Source organism: Mesitornis unicolor, unplaced genomic scaffold (genome assembly GCF_000695765.1).
Source record: "Mesitornis unicolor isolate BGI_N332 unplaced genomic scaffold, ASM69576v1 scaffold54144, whole genome shotgun sequence".
Taxonomy (NCBI): Eukaryota; Metazoa; Chordata; class Aves; order Mesitornithiformes; family Mesitornithidae; genus Mesitornis; species Mesitornis unicolor.
The window spans coordinates 1,504-17,262 of record NW_010180504.1 but is presented as its reverse complement, the minus strand read 5'-3'; the positions used below and the strand labels follow the sequence as shown (position 1 = coordinate 17,262).

The window sequence follows — 15,759 nt, the reverse complement described above, 5'->3', positions numbered from 1 at the left end:
CAGGAATGTCCTAGGAAGAAGTGCTGTAAACAGTATTGTCAGAAAACAAAACCTAAAAATGACAATGTGGATGATGGAGACCTAGAAATAGATGATGAAGCAGAAGAACTTTTAGAAAAGGAATATATGCAAACTTCTGACACAAAGCTCAGTAAAGATGAAGAAAATGCTAAATCATCATCTGCTCTCCAAGATAATGCCAATCAAACATGTGATCCTGTACATTTAGAAAGGGGTAGTGTTTCCAGCTCATCTTCCCAATGCCCAAAGTATAGGAAGTTCCAGAAAGCTTTTGGAAATGACAAAGTGCATACTTCAGAGCCCAGTTCCAGTATTAAAGACACTCAGGTGCCACCAAATGCAACTTTTCTCAAGAAGGAAATACCTGATAATAATGGCATCCAAAAAGCTCAGGAGTGCGTACCTATGCAGCTGGTCTCAAAATGTGAAGAGGCTCAGGTAAAAATGGAAGAAGGGGAGGAAGTCAGTGAGAAAAAGGAAGAGTCAAAGAGAGATTCTGTGACTCACAATGTGTCATGTCCTGTGGAGAAAATGGATCTCGCGGCTTTCCCCCAAAACTCTGCTGCACCTCATGGACTCAATTCTGTCTCTTTTTTACATACTTGTGAGCAATATGGTAACTTGAATTTCAGTAGTATGCAAAACACCGCAGTCTTAGCTGAAAAAACTGCATCAGGTACTGGAGATGGGAATGACAAAATGGAAACTCAAGGTGACCCACCTTCAAAGGTGGATTTATGCACTAGAGAAGCCACAAACATTACATCAGCTGGTGATCGAAGCAGTGTCGAGAGAGAGGTAGCAGAACATCTAGCAAAAGGGTTCTGGAGTGATATCTACAGCACAGAAGCCTGTCAAATACATTTACCATCTGCAGTTTCAAAAGAGTGCTCGGAGCCAGTATATTCGGGGAAAAAATCAGAGTGTCCGTGGCTGGGTATCAGGATCAGTGAAAGCCCTGAACCTTGCTCCCAGCGAACTTTTACAACACTGAGTTCTGTGAACTGCCCCTTTATAAACAACCTTAGTACTGAAGGATGCTCCAACAGCTTGGAAATAAGCAGCGGAGAGTTTGTTCAGGGGCAGCAACAAGAACAGTGTCCCTATAATTATGTGATAAGTTTGGGAGAGGATTCAGAGACTGACACGGAGGGAGACAGTGAATCCTGTTCAGCAAGAGAACAAGAATGTGAGGTAAGAACATCCTGGGATATCCTTTGCTTCCCTGTCTCTTAAGGCCCTATCCAAAATCCTAATCCTGTGTCTCCCTGGGTTTTGTTGGGGTTTTTTTGTGGTTGCTTTCTAAAGAAAAATCTGGGAAATGAAATTTTAAATAACCATTCAAATGTTTATATGGAAGTTCACTGTTAATTCAGTTAATTTTTTGGTAAGATACTGAAGTGGTAGATGGTTAGGTATTAATCTCTTCACATATTTTTCTGGAGCATCTTTATCAGAAAAAGATAATCTTAGTCTTAAGACAAGGCATGGGGGTTCTTTTTTAGAATTTTTTTTCCTCTTCAGTTAAAGTCCAAACTTCTGGGAACCTTTGTTTTAGAGAAAGTTAACAGTTTTCTTGGTTTTATTCTGAGTTGTGGGGAGAAGATAGGAGAGAAACGATATTTCAGATTTGCTGTGAAATGAAAATGAAGTTTCCAAGTTGGCTTCAGTAGCTGTGTAGGACTGCATTAATAGTATTGCCTTCTCTAAAAGTGGGGTTACATTTATTCCTTCAACTGCAGAACTTATTTGGCGTTTCTTTTCTTTGTCATTGCTTTGGTAGCATTCTAGGCAAATGCCACACATAGGTAGTCTAATCCCAAAAGATTTTACTGTATAATGGGATTATTTCTGTCATACTTCTTAGAATTGTAGAATTGCAGTATGCCTCTGTGTATGATGAATCATTTAATGTCATGAAACAGCTTTTTTCTTTTCAAGATGCAGGGCCTTACTGAGACTTAAAGTAAGTGGAAGCTGCCATCCATGTAGAAAGTTGGCAGGCCAAACAAAGGGCCGGAATTGGTTAAATACATTCTTCTTCTTTACATTACAAAGAAGTCGATGGCATCATTGCTGATGGCAATACTCTGTCCCTTTTCTTGCCTGTTTATTACCAGTGGTAACCAAACACAGAAAGGGTTATTCTGTTTATTGTTTAAACTAAATTTGGATCTTTGACCACAGCAAGGTCACATATTCTACTACTTAATATACTCAAATATAAGGATGAAGTGTCTCTAGTTGGATACTCCATAAAATGTAGTGATTTTGTAAAGGTAAAGATGTTTTCCAGTATTAATCAGAAATTTGTGATCTATGTATGATTCAGAAGCTCCTGCTTCTGTGACTAAGGTGTACAGAGTAGCAAGAGCCTGGTTCTTTCTCTTCTCCAGCATTAAGAATTGTAAGACAAATACTGTAACTTCTGTATTTTAAGTAAATGCCTTTTTCAGATGAGCTTTTCCTGCAGAAAAAACTATAGATATAAAAATGTATGCAGGATAACAGTCTTAATAGCAGCTTAGGGGAAACCTTAGACTGTACTAGTGATTCCTGACACCTGTTTTGTGTGCTACCTAACTATAACTTATTTTCCTAGAGTGTGTCACCTAATTGATTTGCTGCACATATGGATAGATTTCCTCCTACTCTGAATATTTTGCCTGTATTTGAACTCATGTAGTTGAAACCCCTGGGTTTTATTCACCTCACCTGATGACTACATGAGCTTGGTCTTGTCTCTGAGATTTAGGAATGAAAATGGGTGGTGTGGTAAAGAATGCTTAAAATGAAAACTTGAATTGGCCTCTTGATGTTCATGTTCATGAGTTTCACCTTGGATTTACAACTGTCTCTTGCATTCTAGGTAAAACTGCCATTTAATGCACAAAGGATTATCTCACTTTCCAGAAATGACTTCCAGTCATTTCTGAAAATGCATAAATTAACTCCTGAACAGTTGGACTGTATTCATGATATCCGAAGACGAAGTAAAAACAGAATTGCAGCACAGCGATGTCGTAAGAGAAAACTTGACTGCATACAAAATCTTGAAACTGAAATTGAAAAACTGGTACGTATAAATACTCATTACTGTTGACTTGAGTTTTTCTCTAAATACCTTGACTGGACATCTGGCAGTAGTTTGAGAGTGAGGTGGCTTACTACTTTTTCCACTCAAGCTCAGAAGACTTTATCAGACTTAGAACTGGTATCAAGAAGTCATCTAGATTTTTCTATGCTTTACTCTGAAGTACACATATTTTTTCTTTCTGTGGGCTTGTTTCCATTCAGTTAAAATTGTATCACAGCCTGACATTAGAATCATCAAATCATTTGGTTGGAAAAGACCTTTAAGATCTTTGGTTCCAACCATAACCTGTCCACTACTAAACCATGTCTCTAAGCACCTCATCTTCCTGTCTTTTAAATGCCTCCAGGGATGGCTTTTAGTGAGTGGTGTTTCTGAAGCCCATCAGCATTGAGCTTAATTGTACAGAATGATTCCTAAACCATCATCCCACTCTACTTTCTCTTCCTCTTTTCAGTTTCTTGCTTTGTGCTTTAGTTTTCCAGCTCGAGGTATGGCTTATGATCAAACTCACTGTTATGCAATTGTTAGTTGCGTAAGTATTGTTCTTGTAACATATCAGCGTGGGCTAGTGAACTGTTTCCTGATGTTTGACTATTAAAAATGAGACCCTTGCAGAAAGGCGGAAGATACAGCAGAACTCGGGAAACTGCTTGCCTTTTTAGCAGTCGTATCAAGATTGTAGATGAGGTGTTATTGCAGCCAGATTTCTCTACAACCATCTGTTTGTATATTTTTCTCCTTCTTAAAAAGCAATAAAAAGACAAAGATTTAACTTGAGAGAAATGTGGATAATCTGAAGTCCTCCTGGCAAGAAAATAACTGTGTTTGACTTTTTTCTGGTCTTTGTTTCTGACCCTCTCATCTTGATTTCCTAGTTGATTGTACCACATGCACTAAATAGAGTTTTTCAGGGTTGCTGTACTCTTAATTCTTGTTTATGGAGCGTTTTAGACTTTGCATACATAAAATCGGTATCAGTTGTGTTGCACCTTTCTCTTTATGACTTCAGAGTGAAAAAGAAGATAAAATTAGAACAAAGTGCCATGAGTTAGAAGCTTGTTTTCATGAAGTCTTCTATCATTTTTCACTGCGTGGACTTCTGCAGCAAATGAGATAGACTTTGAAGGAAGGCCTCCAGTGCCATACAGCCCTGATGAGCTGACAGAGCAAGTCATTCAGTGTGCTGAATGAAGAAGATACTCTGGGAGGGAGGGAAATCAGGTGACTGTGTTAATAGCAGTTATACTGATCCAACTAAAGAGAGAAGTTGCATTTCTGACAGTGCAGAACTTTCTGCCTGTTTTTGTCATTATGGTGTCATTTCTGTTTATTATGTAACTTTGTCCATTTTGTGCAGCACCTGGGGGGTGGGGGAAGATTGGAGATAAATCTGCAAGATTAGACCTGTAGTTGACTAAGTGACTGGTAATCACAGTATAATAACCTTTCTTCTGTGGACCTGTGCTAAAACAGACTTGAGTGTCTGCTTTTTGGCAGATAGTGCTGTGCAAGGTCTAGACGATGAGAGTTGAGAATTGTGAGGTGAGGTCTGAGTTACAACTCATGCTCTAGGCATAAATGTGTTCCAGTTACTTATTTTTTCCAACTGGGGAGGAAAGGTTCTTCAGAGCTTCCTGAGAAGACCTCGTTTGGAGCTGTCAAGCATGTCTGACAGAAGCTGATGGTATGCACCATCAAGTTGTGTAAGTCATGCACAAATACAGAAACTTTAAGATCTACCTAGGCATAATTTCCAGGTGGGTAGAAGAAAAGAGAAGTCTGTGAAAGGTGTTATATGGTGCATCCAGGTTGCTTCATGTATGATGACTCCTGCCTTGTTCCTGCTTCTTTGGATTCAGTTATGTCTGAGACCTGTTAGTCTTTGATATTGATATGGTATCATCCATACTGTGGCTTTGAGAGAGGATAATACGGTGCATCTATAGTTTGCAAAATCTTGACAAGTAGATATATACTGTACTGTAGCCTGTTAGGAAATATTATTTTGGCTAAATTCTTCATCCTGGCTTCCAGTATGTGCAGCATGGCGTCTTGTGTTAATTTCTCTTTGTTGTTGCTTATCAGATTTGTGTCCTCTCAAATTAAAAGACGGTGTTTGTGGTGTGTTTCTTGGGAAAGTCCTGTAGTATCCTGGACTGTATTAAGAGGAACACAGCCAACGGTTCAAGGGCAGTGATTGTGCTCCTATATTTAGCACATGTAAGGCTGAATCTTCTGCCCAGTTTTGACCCCTCCTGGTGTATGAAGTATGTTGACAAACTGGAGTAAGGTCAGGATAAGGTCACTGGGATGGTCAGGCCTGGAGTACTTCTGTGGTGTGAGGCAGATGCAACGAGGCTTTTGCTTGGAGAAGAGTTGGCTGTGGGGAGACCTTGTAGCCACTGGCCTGTATCTGTGGGGAAGCCCTCAAGATCATGTAGCCATTGGGAATGGAAGATCTGCTTGCCAGGAGGTAGTACCTCACAGCAGGAGAACAGGAGACATCATCGTAAATGAAAATGGGAGGTTTCAACTAGATAAAAGGAAACACTTTTTTTTTTCCCCAGTAGGGACAGGCAGGCAGTGGAGCAGGTTACCCAGGAAGGTTGTACGTTGCTCTGCCCTTGAAGGTTTTCGTGGCATGAGTGAGCAAAGCCCTGAGCAGCCTGATCTTATGCAGGGCTGATTTAGTTTTGAGCAGGTTGTTGGACTACAGACCTCCTGAGGTACCTCTGCACCCAAGTGGTTCTGTAAAATGGAGAGTCTTGTGTTAAGCTCTGCTTACACAGAAGGAACATGCTATTTGGTACTGAATCTGTTATCTGGGAGCAGTAAATTTGGTCGTTTCTCTTGATCATCTGTACTGACAATGTCATTTTTGACCTCCATATAGTCTTTGCTTATTGATCTTTCAGGTGAACATTTGTGGTGTTCTTCACAAATGTTCCGTATTTGAGAATATATGAGGGTCACTCAAGGAGATATTGGCTTGTTAGAAACAGCTCTTTTAGAGTGACTATGTATATTCACATTCCTTGTGCTTTCTCACTTCAGAGCTTTAAAATGAGGATACCTGTGAGAGGGAGTAAAGGACAACTGGCCTCAAAAAGCACTATCTCCCTGAACATCCTGTAGCTCAAGAGATGTCAGTGAGTGACACACTGTAAGCTGTGATCCAAGAAGTGTAATTGAGATCTTGTTGTATATACTATAGCAGGGAGAGGAAGTGTGTGAACTAAGTAAATTCTTCACCAGAAGAATTAAGAGCTCTCAGTTTGATGATGGTAGTGACCTTAAAACTAGGTGGCATTACTTTTACAGTATTAATAATGCTGCTAAAGTAAAACAATATTTAAATGTATTAATCTGTCCGCAACTTCAGATGGAGACAGGGTACTTACATTGGAATAACTACTTCTGAATGTTGAAGTTCATTTTAAACACGAGTCCAGATACTTTTATCAGTCCATAGTACACAGCTGAGTGCCTCCATATAATTAAAATGTAGATAATGTTATTTCAGATTAGAGATCTTGCAACAGCTGCTGCCAGTATGCTGACAAGTACAAGTTTATCAGCAAAGCACTCTTTCTAATAATTCTAGGCAAAAAAGACTGGCAACAGCTGCTTCTCTTGCTACTTAAAGTTAGTCAGTTCTTTCAAGCAGGGGTTTTACAGGATGCACTATGAGTTTCTCCTGCAAAAGGAAATGTGAGGAGGTCTGAAAAGAATTAATCTTTATAAGAGTGAATTGACATAGCAATAGCAATAATACTCAGTCCTTATGATTACATAGTTTTTAAGAAATAAATTTTAAAGCTTTGTATGTCTTCAGAACTCTGCCTCTTCTTTCAATTAAATAACTATAGAGTGGCGTGTTTGGGTTTAGGGTTTTTGCCCTTTTCTTTCAACTGCTTAATTATGGTCTTGTTTGTTTCCTCTCTGTCTTTGCCATTTCCTCATTTTTCGTTATTCCAGATGTTGCTTGTTTCCATCATTAGACCTCTCAGTTATCAATGTCCTTTCTTCTTCAGCCAGTTGTATCAGAAGTCTCAGAAAAATCCATGACATTGAAATAAAAGCAAAGGAAAAAACCCAAACCAAAACAAAAAAGCAGCTGACTGTAATGAATGGTAATTTGTTTCTACTTGATATTCATTAGTGAATTGCCAATCCTTTTGCTGCTCTGTGTCTGGAAAATATTTTTGCATTATGTAGCTAGACTAAAGCTTTTCAGAGCAAGGACAGTCGTACTTTATGTCTGCATGGTATCTGCCACTGTTGAGCATGTTTGTTGTTTAAATAGAACTCAAGCATTCAGCCTCTGTTCTCCTGTTCCCGTAGTAGGTTACTTACCTAGTGGCACATCTGTTCTTGTCACTTCAGTTCACTCCTCTGTTACTCTACTTTCAGTTCTTTAACTTCCAGTGTTCTAGTCAGTACCTTGAAACAAACCAGGTTGCTGCATCTCCAGAGGAAACATTTTGTTTACAATTTTAGCACTTTCTATCTCTTTAAATTTCCTAAATTTTCTGTTTACTTTAGAAAGTCTTCTTTACACCATTGTTTGTTCTACAGTGGACTTGGCACTTCTTGAGAATTGAATTTGTTTTCATCTAGCAGAGTAGTATCAATAGTGAAAATGTGATGTCTGGTTTCCAACTGTGAACTTTTAAAATATCTGTATAAAGACTGCTCTAATTGATGTTTTGTTGACCCAGTGGTAATGGTTTAAACATGTTACTCTGTAGAATTGGTATTAAAGGAATATTTGTAGTAAGTAAAGCTAGGCTTCATTTATTTAGTAACTACAAATTGCACTTTTGGCTGCCAGGATGAGTTTTGAAAAAGTTGTATGTCTGAAAAATCACTTCAAATAGCTGAGTTGATGATGGTCCAAGAGAGGTTAGAGTTGTCCTTCTGATAAACATTTGATTGTGTCGCTGTTCACCTTCTTATTGCCAAACTACTTCTGTTTCAGCAGAACAGATATTTTTATAGTCATGTTTTAGCTTTGATAGGAACACAATGAATTGTAGGTTTTGTGTTAAAATATAAACTAAAAGACTTTTTTTCTTCTTGCAGCAAAATGAGAAGGAGAACTTGCTGAAGGAAAGAAACCACATTTTGTCAACTCTGGGTGAGACCAAGCAGAACCTGACTGGTCTCTGCCAGCAAGTGTGTAAGGAAGCAGCCTTGAGTCACGAGCAAATACAAATACTTGCAAAATACTCCTCCTCAGATTGTCCGCTTTTATTTTTATTCCCAGAGAGAGAACGAACAGCTCCACCTGATAGTGAGCTTGCGATATCAGCGTGTTTAGAATTAGCAGATGGTCTTTCAAGTGTTACACCTACAAATGAGCAGAGTTCTTGTTACCAGTGTGTGAAAAGTGCATGTGATGCAACCTATGATCAAGTACAAGAGCTGCATCCGGTTTCTGTGAGAACATTGGAGAAAACTTCACTTGTGGAGCAATGTGGACAGAGCAGTGGTATCACAGACTTCTGTCAGCAAATGACTGACAAATGCACTACAGATGAGTGAATCTCTTCTCTTATTGCCAGGCTTTCAACATTGCAACTGAAGTGAGATGGAGCATTATTATAAAGTAACTTACTAAGCAAAAGAAAAGACGAAACTATCTTTTGAAACAGCATTGACAATTTCACGGTCATTGTATTACTTAGCAAGCTTTGAGTTTGCTCTGTGTAGTTCAAGAGTGTCATTTGTATGTGTCAGCCTTGGAGCTTCTCCTGTGTGGTGATGCCAAGGAGAGTTCAGGAAAGTTGTTGGAAGTATAAACTCTGTGCACAGATGTTTAGTTGTGAGGAAGCTTTAATGCAGGTATAGAGCAGCCTTCGCTCTGATTTATGCCACAGTACCCAAGACCACCCTGCATCTCAAGAAAAGCCTTCTAACAGATGTTTATGCACAGTGACTTCTATACCTGGAATTCTTATCTCTTTAAGATAAACAGACCTGGCTAACTCAAAACTGCTAAGGACCATTATCACTATGACACCATGCATAGCGTGCTGGCCGAAAACTAAAGTGTCTTATCAACTTTATTCACACTAAATTGAGCGCAGTAGTCTTCTCAAATGCAGCTTTCCTGGATAGAAAACTGATTCTATGATTCTATCCCAGTGAAACCAGGACAGAAACATATATAGCTCTGTAAATGTTTATTTTGTAGATGGATTAGGATAACGTGACAGTATGAGGAGATTCTGGCAAGTGCATTCTGGAACAGCTCATTGCTTTTTGCTGTTCCCATCCCTGTACTAGAGCCAGCTTTTATTGAATATATGCCTTTGTCTTAACTCTCCAGTACTTAGTTAAGACAACTGGAACAACAGAGGTGCTGCAGCTTACTGCTCTCTTTTCTAAATATCTTGGGAGGAGTAACAATGTACTGGGAAAGGTGGAGATACTAAAGCTGATACAGTTCTTTGATTAGCGTACATTGGATCCTCTGGCATCTGAATCCCATTTTCTTGTTAAAATTCATTGTTGTATTGTAACTTACTGTCCTAGCACCTACAGACTCACTGCTGTTTGTGATAAGTTAGAATCAAAGTATTGTGAAAGATAAAGGACTGATTTATTTAAGGTATTCGGGCACCAAATTCTTCAACTTCAGTGCCTAATTGCCTAAAGTAATCTATAAATGTATTTGTTCTCTAATCACTGGGACCAGTAAAGATCTATTTCAGAATTTTAGTCTTCAGGATACTTTTATGGCTAGACCTAGTACATTTTCAGTGGCTTGTGCTGTAAGTATAAACATATAGAAAGTATAATAAGGAAATGAGCTGAAAGGATTTATTTTATTTACTTTGCGAAGGAGAAGTTCTGCCACTGAAAGTAGTTTTTTTTTCTAGATTTTTACACGGCAGTAGATGCATATTGTATACCAATGGCGCTTTGTTATTTACATGTTATTCTCACACCAGAACTAAGTATTGAACCTCATCACAGAAGACTTTGGTTTTGCTGGTTTACAAAACATGAAGAATCTTGTACAAGCCAGTGGAATTCTTCATTTCCTACCTCAGAATGTAAATTAGCTTTTTGTGTCTTTGTGTGCATGTACAGTAGGCAGCAGCTAAGCAAAGGACTCTTGTAAATACTGCTTTGCAGTTTTATCTTGCAGTGAGACAAAGCTTGTTCTTGGCAAGGCTCTTTTTTGATCTTTTTTTTTTTTCTTTCGCCCTGCCCCCTGGCAGCATAGCATTAATAAATATATTAAAGAGTATTACGCCACTTATTTAAAACAAAAATTAAAAATTTGACAGATTTCAACAGTACTTCTCATAACCAGCATGTAATACAAGTGACTACACTACCTCACCTATGGGATTGAAAGTTGATTCAAATCTCTAGTGATATCCTTGGGTTTTCATCATATATTATTACTTTCTTAAGGGGAATAATGATGTTAATGGAGCATAGCTTGTGTAAATCACAGTGCTTGTGGTAATTGAAATTCGGAAATAAATGCTATATGGCAGATGTCATGACAGTTCTACTGCTTTGGATGTATTTTCAGATAATTGAATTGAAATTCTTTTAAATGACTATCATTGGTATATGTTGATCCTCTATATGTATTACTCATGAAGCTCTCTGGGGTTTTACTCCAGCATCTGCATAAGCCTGGTTAATTTAATCCTGCCTCCCTCCTATCCTGCCACCCTGGGCAGCATGTAGCTCCTAAGTCTCCATTTTATTTAAAAAGACAACAAAAACCAACAAAAACAAAGCAGAAAGCCCCAAACCTCTCTACTGTCTATACATAACATTATTTTTAAAACTGGTGATACTCTGAAATGACGTGGATAATGACATTAAAGCATTGTCCTAGTAGTACACATACTCTGAAATGGAGTTGCTTGAGTTAAATCTTTCTTACAAAGAGGTGGAACAGGTATGTAGGGAATGACTGGGAACTTTAACATATTCAAGTGGCCCAAAGCCCCGACACCCTTGGCTGTGGCTATTGGAAAACAAGGGCAGTGACTGTCAAGTTCAGAGGCCGGAATATCAACCAGAGAGTTGTGCACCACTGCTGCAGTCTGGTCATCAGCCAGGGTCTGAATTCCACTCAGCAGCCGGTGCGGGGCTTCCAGTGCAGAAATCATGGCTGTCATTGAAATGTGATAAAATTCACGTCATGTTTTTAAACCTATGATGACCTTGATGAAGTTTGAGGGTAGGTTTTTGCCTAACCAGCTGCATCTAAATATTTTTTAAAATATTTATTTAATACAGTAGACATACAAGTTGCATGTTGACTTCTATAGCCTATATCATCAACTTGCAAAAGTTAAGAATGAATGACAATTTTATGATACAGAATTCTCAGGTAAATGTTTTGGAGTTTTGTTGAGGTTTTTTTTTTGCAGTAAAAAAATACTCAATTTTGAAATTGTAAAATACTTTGTTAAAGCATGTTTTAAAACACCTTGGACAGACTATCTTAAAGCCATAAGAGTATGATGGCATACAGATTGTAAAATAAAAAGATAATTACAACAGTTGATTTTGTATCTTTCATAATTCAGTATTTTCTAAAACTACAATAAAAACCACTATCCTTTCTACAAAGGCTTTTCTTTTTTTGTACAAGTCTTTTGCAGTGAAACTCTTTCCTGGTGCATTTTTCACTTATGTAGTACTACTAAAACGTTTCTGAAAATAGTAGCAAAGTAGTCTATATAGTTTATAAGTTCCTGAATAATACATGCAGTAGCAAGTATTACTGAGTTGGAATAAATTTCCTTTAAGTTTATTTGACTTTTTTTTGTGTCTTCTTCTGTTTGAGTGGGTTTTCTTCTGTGGGGAGCTTTGATCTATTTATTTATTTATTTTTTTAATGTTAAGGGAGAGAAGTGGTAAATGGCTGATTAGTGGGTTATTGTAGGTCTGTTGTGTCTAGAAAAAACTTGGAGTTGATGATTATGTGCCTAGTATAGATCTGTGCATGAGGCTGAGGTTTATCATGGGAAGAGTCGCAATGATATCTGTGTTTATTAAGCTTCTCAAGAAGTATGTTTGCAGTTACAGATCTGGTAGGTCCTGTTAAAAAATCGGAAGGATTGCAGAAAAACTATCCTTTGAGAAACTGCATTTAATCTAATCCTCTGTACCTCCTGAAGAGTAAACTGTAATACTGCTTTCAGTATTGCCTCTGGCTTTGTTTAGAAAGCTTTTCATTAGAAGTCTGTCTTCATTTAGAGTTTTTCTAACCTGTGCATTTGATGCTTTCAAGTCTGAAATTGACCTAGCTAAGTGAAATTTGTTTAAAGTGAAATAGCAAAATAGTTGACTTGTACGGAGCAAAGTGAATGTTGTCCCTTCTTGGCACTGAAATAGAAGCTGGTCAAGCTGGATTTTTATGCCTGTTCGATACAATATTGTTTGCGTATTGACTTCTTTGTTTTGTTGTTCTTCTTCAAAAGAATGAGCCTCAAAAGCACACTAGCGTGTATAAAGGAGAATTTTAATATCGGTACATTAAGACTTGCAGTTGGGTTTTTGTGGATAGAACTAAAGGGAGAAGAAAAGGAAAATCTGTTTTAGCAGAGGTTTGAATGAGAGAGACTTCATGAATATGAATATTCTAAAAGCCTATTGAAGCATGTGTTATGCTCTCTAGGCCTCTTTAATTTGTACACACTGCACTTAAGCTTTTCAAATTACTTTTAATCTTTTTGAATTGAAAATATAAACATGACAGATTGTAAACATTAGCAGTCACTCTTTTTCCCCAGCTTTAGATAGCTGGGATGGGGCAGGGAAAGCAGTGTTTTCCTAGGAGACTGGAGCTTTGGAAATGAACAGGATGTTTAAACAGGTGTTTCTGTCAGGTAATGGCATTTGTTGCTGGTAAATGTTTTATCATGTCTTGGGTTTAAAAGTAAAGAATGAAAAATGGTTGAACTTTTCAGGAGCACATGCTAGAACCCACTTTTTTCCCATTTTAGAATAGAGAAGGTATTTGTTTACTTTTCTATCCCTTCTCCACTGATTTGAAGAAAAATGGAAGAAAAAAATATAATAATGCTGGTTTGACCTGGAGTTCTTTTAGCCGTGACATCCATATAGGAATCATTTTCCTGGCTGCATTTGGAACTGATTCAGAGAGGAAACTGAGGAGTGGCACAGCTCATACAATGCTTCATTCTGGTAACATCAAGTGGAGAAAACCACATTGCATGGTCAGTATTCACTAGGAAGCCTTGAGGTTATGTTTATAAAGTTCGCTAGAAACCAAGCATTTGCTTGCAGATAGTCTTGCACTGCAGTTATCAGATAAAAGTGTTGTGTGCATCTAGTGGCTTCTTTCCCCGTCAGCTGTTGAGAAGCTTTTTTTTGAGACAATGAAAAGCTTCCAGCTTTTCACATATATACATATGTATATGTATGTGTGTGTATGTATGTATTACAAAAACAAGGGTACAGATAAAAACTATCAACAAGTTTTTCTATGTTCTAGTAGTAATTGAAGAATTCTTGTAACTTGCACATTCTTTGCTAGTGAAAAACTGACTTATCGGTGATTTCATAATGTTCCAAAAGTAGAAGGTCAAAATTAATGGTATTTGTAAGGCCTACAGAGGACATCAGAAAAGTGTCATCTGCTTTTGGGATTTGTCACAACCAAATTAAATGAGGAACCTTTGTTTATTCCTTTGTTTTTTTAATCAAAAGAAAATGAGACCACTAAACAGAAAAAAAATCCAAAGGAAATAAAAACCATAAATGTCAGGTTCTGGAAGACAGAAGTCAGTAATACGGGATTTCCACATTAAAAAAAATATTTTCCATTACTAACAGGAAAACAGGTTTCTAGTTTTGTTTTCATGGAAATTTATCACAATTTTCACTTCTTAAAAAACTTCACTTTCTGCAAAAGTATCTCATTTCCTGAAGAGCCACTTTGAGAACAGAAGAACCTTGATGCCTGAATAATTTGGGATATGAAGATTTCATTTCTATAACTTCCTTTTCCTCCAAGCTGCTAATACCTGCCATGAAAATAAGGGTAGTGTGGGTTTTACATGTGTAATTTGGATTCCCCAATCTTTGTTACATACAGTTAAATAAAACCTGATTTTTGAGAGTGCTGATATACTCTTTCTTTTATTTGTGCCCATCATGTAAGCAGATATTTTTCGTCAGAAATACTGATTTGGCATGGAGGTGATGGGAAGAAGGGCAGCCAACCAGGACTTAATCCAGCCTAGGACTCCTTACGGAGGTCTTGCTGATCTCTTAAATAAGACCCTGAGTTCTTGCTCACCATACTAGAATGCAAGCACACAAATAGGTCTGTGCATCTCTCTCAATATTTTGTCTCTGGAGACAAAACGATTTTCATTCTACAAATGCTAAGTATCTGGTGGCTTCTTTTGTAATTTGGACTGTGCAGTCTATTTTCTTCTTTAAACTATAGATGGCAGCATGATACTGCGTACTGTCTGCATTGCAGCTTCTCAAAGTGAGAGCAACTAAATCAACATTTGTTGGTTTAAAAACAAACAAACAAAAAATAGTGGAATTTTTTAAATTTCTAAAATTATTTTAACTAATTTAGAAGATAAATGTCAATATTTAGCTTTTCAACCTGCAAATTATGTTTAACACCTTAGTCATTTCAACAGATCAGTGATTCGAAAGCAGCATACTGATTACTGGCATAGTCGTACTGAGTTGAGGTCTGAATTCCAAAAGCATGCATTCTGCCTGTAACTTTTCATTCTTGAAGTGTATCATATCTTACGGACTTGAATTCAAGACAGAAATGAGATCAACAGTAAAAATAATTAACAAAATATTTCCCGAGGCTTTCTGCATTGAGAATTTATCAGAGTTGGAGAGTCCATTGAAGTTTGTCTTGGGGCCTGGCCTTAACAGCATTTTAGCACCTTTTTAATAATAAGCATGCTATTAGTTTAAGGAGCTTTTATCACTTATTTTCTAAAAGAGAGCAAGTTTTAAAATTCTGTACCAGCATTGGGTCTCTTAAATATTCTATAAATATACCATTTATAAAATCATAAGACATTGCTGTCAAGAGGCTTGCTTGAGTAGCATCCCTAGTTTGCGGTCAAGTAATTATGATCTTGCCAGTTTGTGCATTCTGAGCAGCAAGATATTGGGAGGTGATTTCCACTAAATTGCGAGTAATTCTCTTCCCCCCTTTTTTGGTGGACTCTCTTCATCGTACGTACTGCTCTGAAGAAGAAAAAAAATGCTGTTTTCAAGCAAGCCAAATGGTACCAGGTGATACCGAGTGTTTAGTATAAACAAACAGAATAAACCAAGCTTCGGAAGAAAATATTTGCCCATGGCAGGAGGTTGGACTGGATGATCTTTAAGGTCCCTTCCAACCCAAACCATTCTATGATTCTGTGAACTCAATAACATACAGATGTTAAAAGTAACTTCTTCCATGTGCCTTTTTTCTACATTGGCTTAAAAAAACCACCCAGGCTATATAGTTCATGTGTATGTGGCAAAGTTTTCTGCCATATTATTATCAAAAAAATACAATTGCATTTTTCTATAACTCTTCCTATAGACACAGTAATAAAAGTGCTTTTAGAGATATTAATTTACTTGAAAAATGA

General features: G+C 37.5%; 1 protein-coding gene across 1 annotated transcript in view; it reads left to right on the top strand.

The window, feature by feature from the left end:
- Nucleotides 1–8,722, top strand: part of BACH1 (BTB and CNC homology 1, basic leucine zipper transcription factor 1) — an 11,752-nt gene extending 3,030 nt beyond the window's left edge. The window contains exons 2-4 of the mRNA XM_010183087.1: nucleotides 1–1,215; nucleotides 2,891–3,097; nucleotides 8,204–8,722. The exon at nucleotides 1–1,215 is cut by the window's left edge and continues 201 nt beyond it. Coding sequence (XP_010181389.1) covers nucleotides 1–1,215; nucleotides 2,891–3,097; nucleotides 8,204–8,665 — 1,884 coding nt within the window. The 3' untranslated portion in view covers nucleotides 8,666–8,722. The remainder of the gene's footprint in view (nucleotides 1,216–2,890; nucleotides 3,098–8,203) is intronic.
- Nucleotides 8,723–15,759: the final 7,037 nt, after the last annotated feature.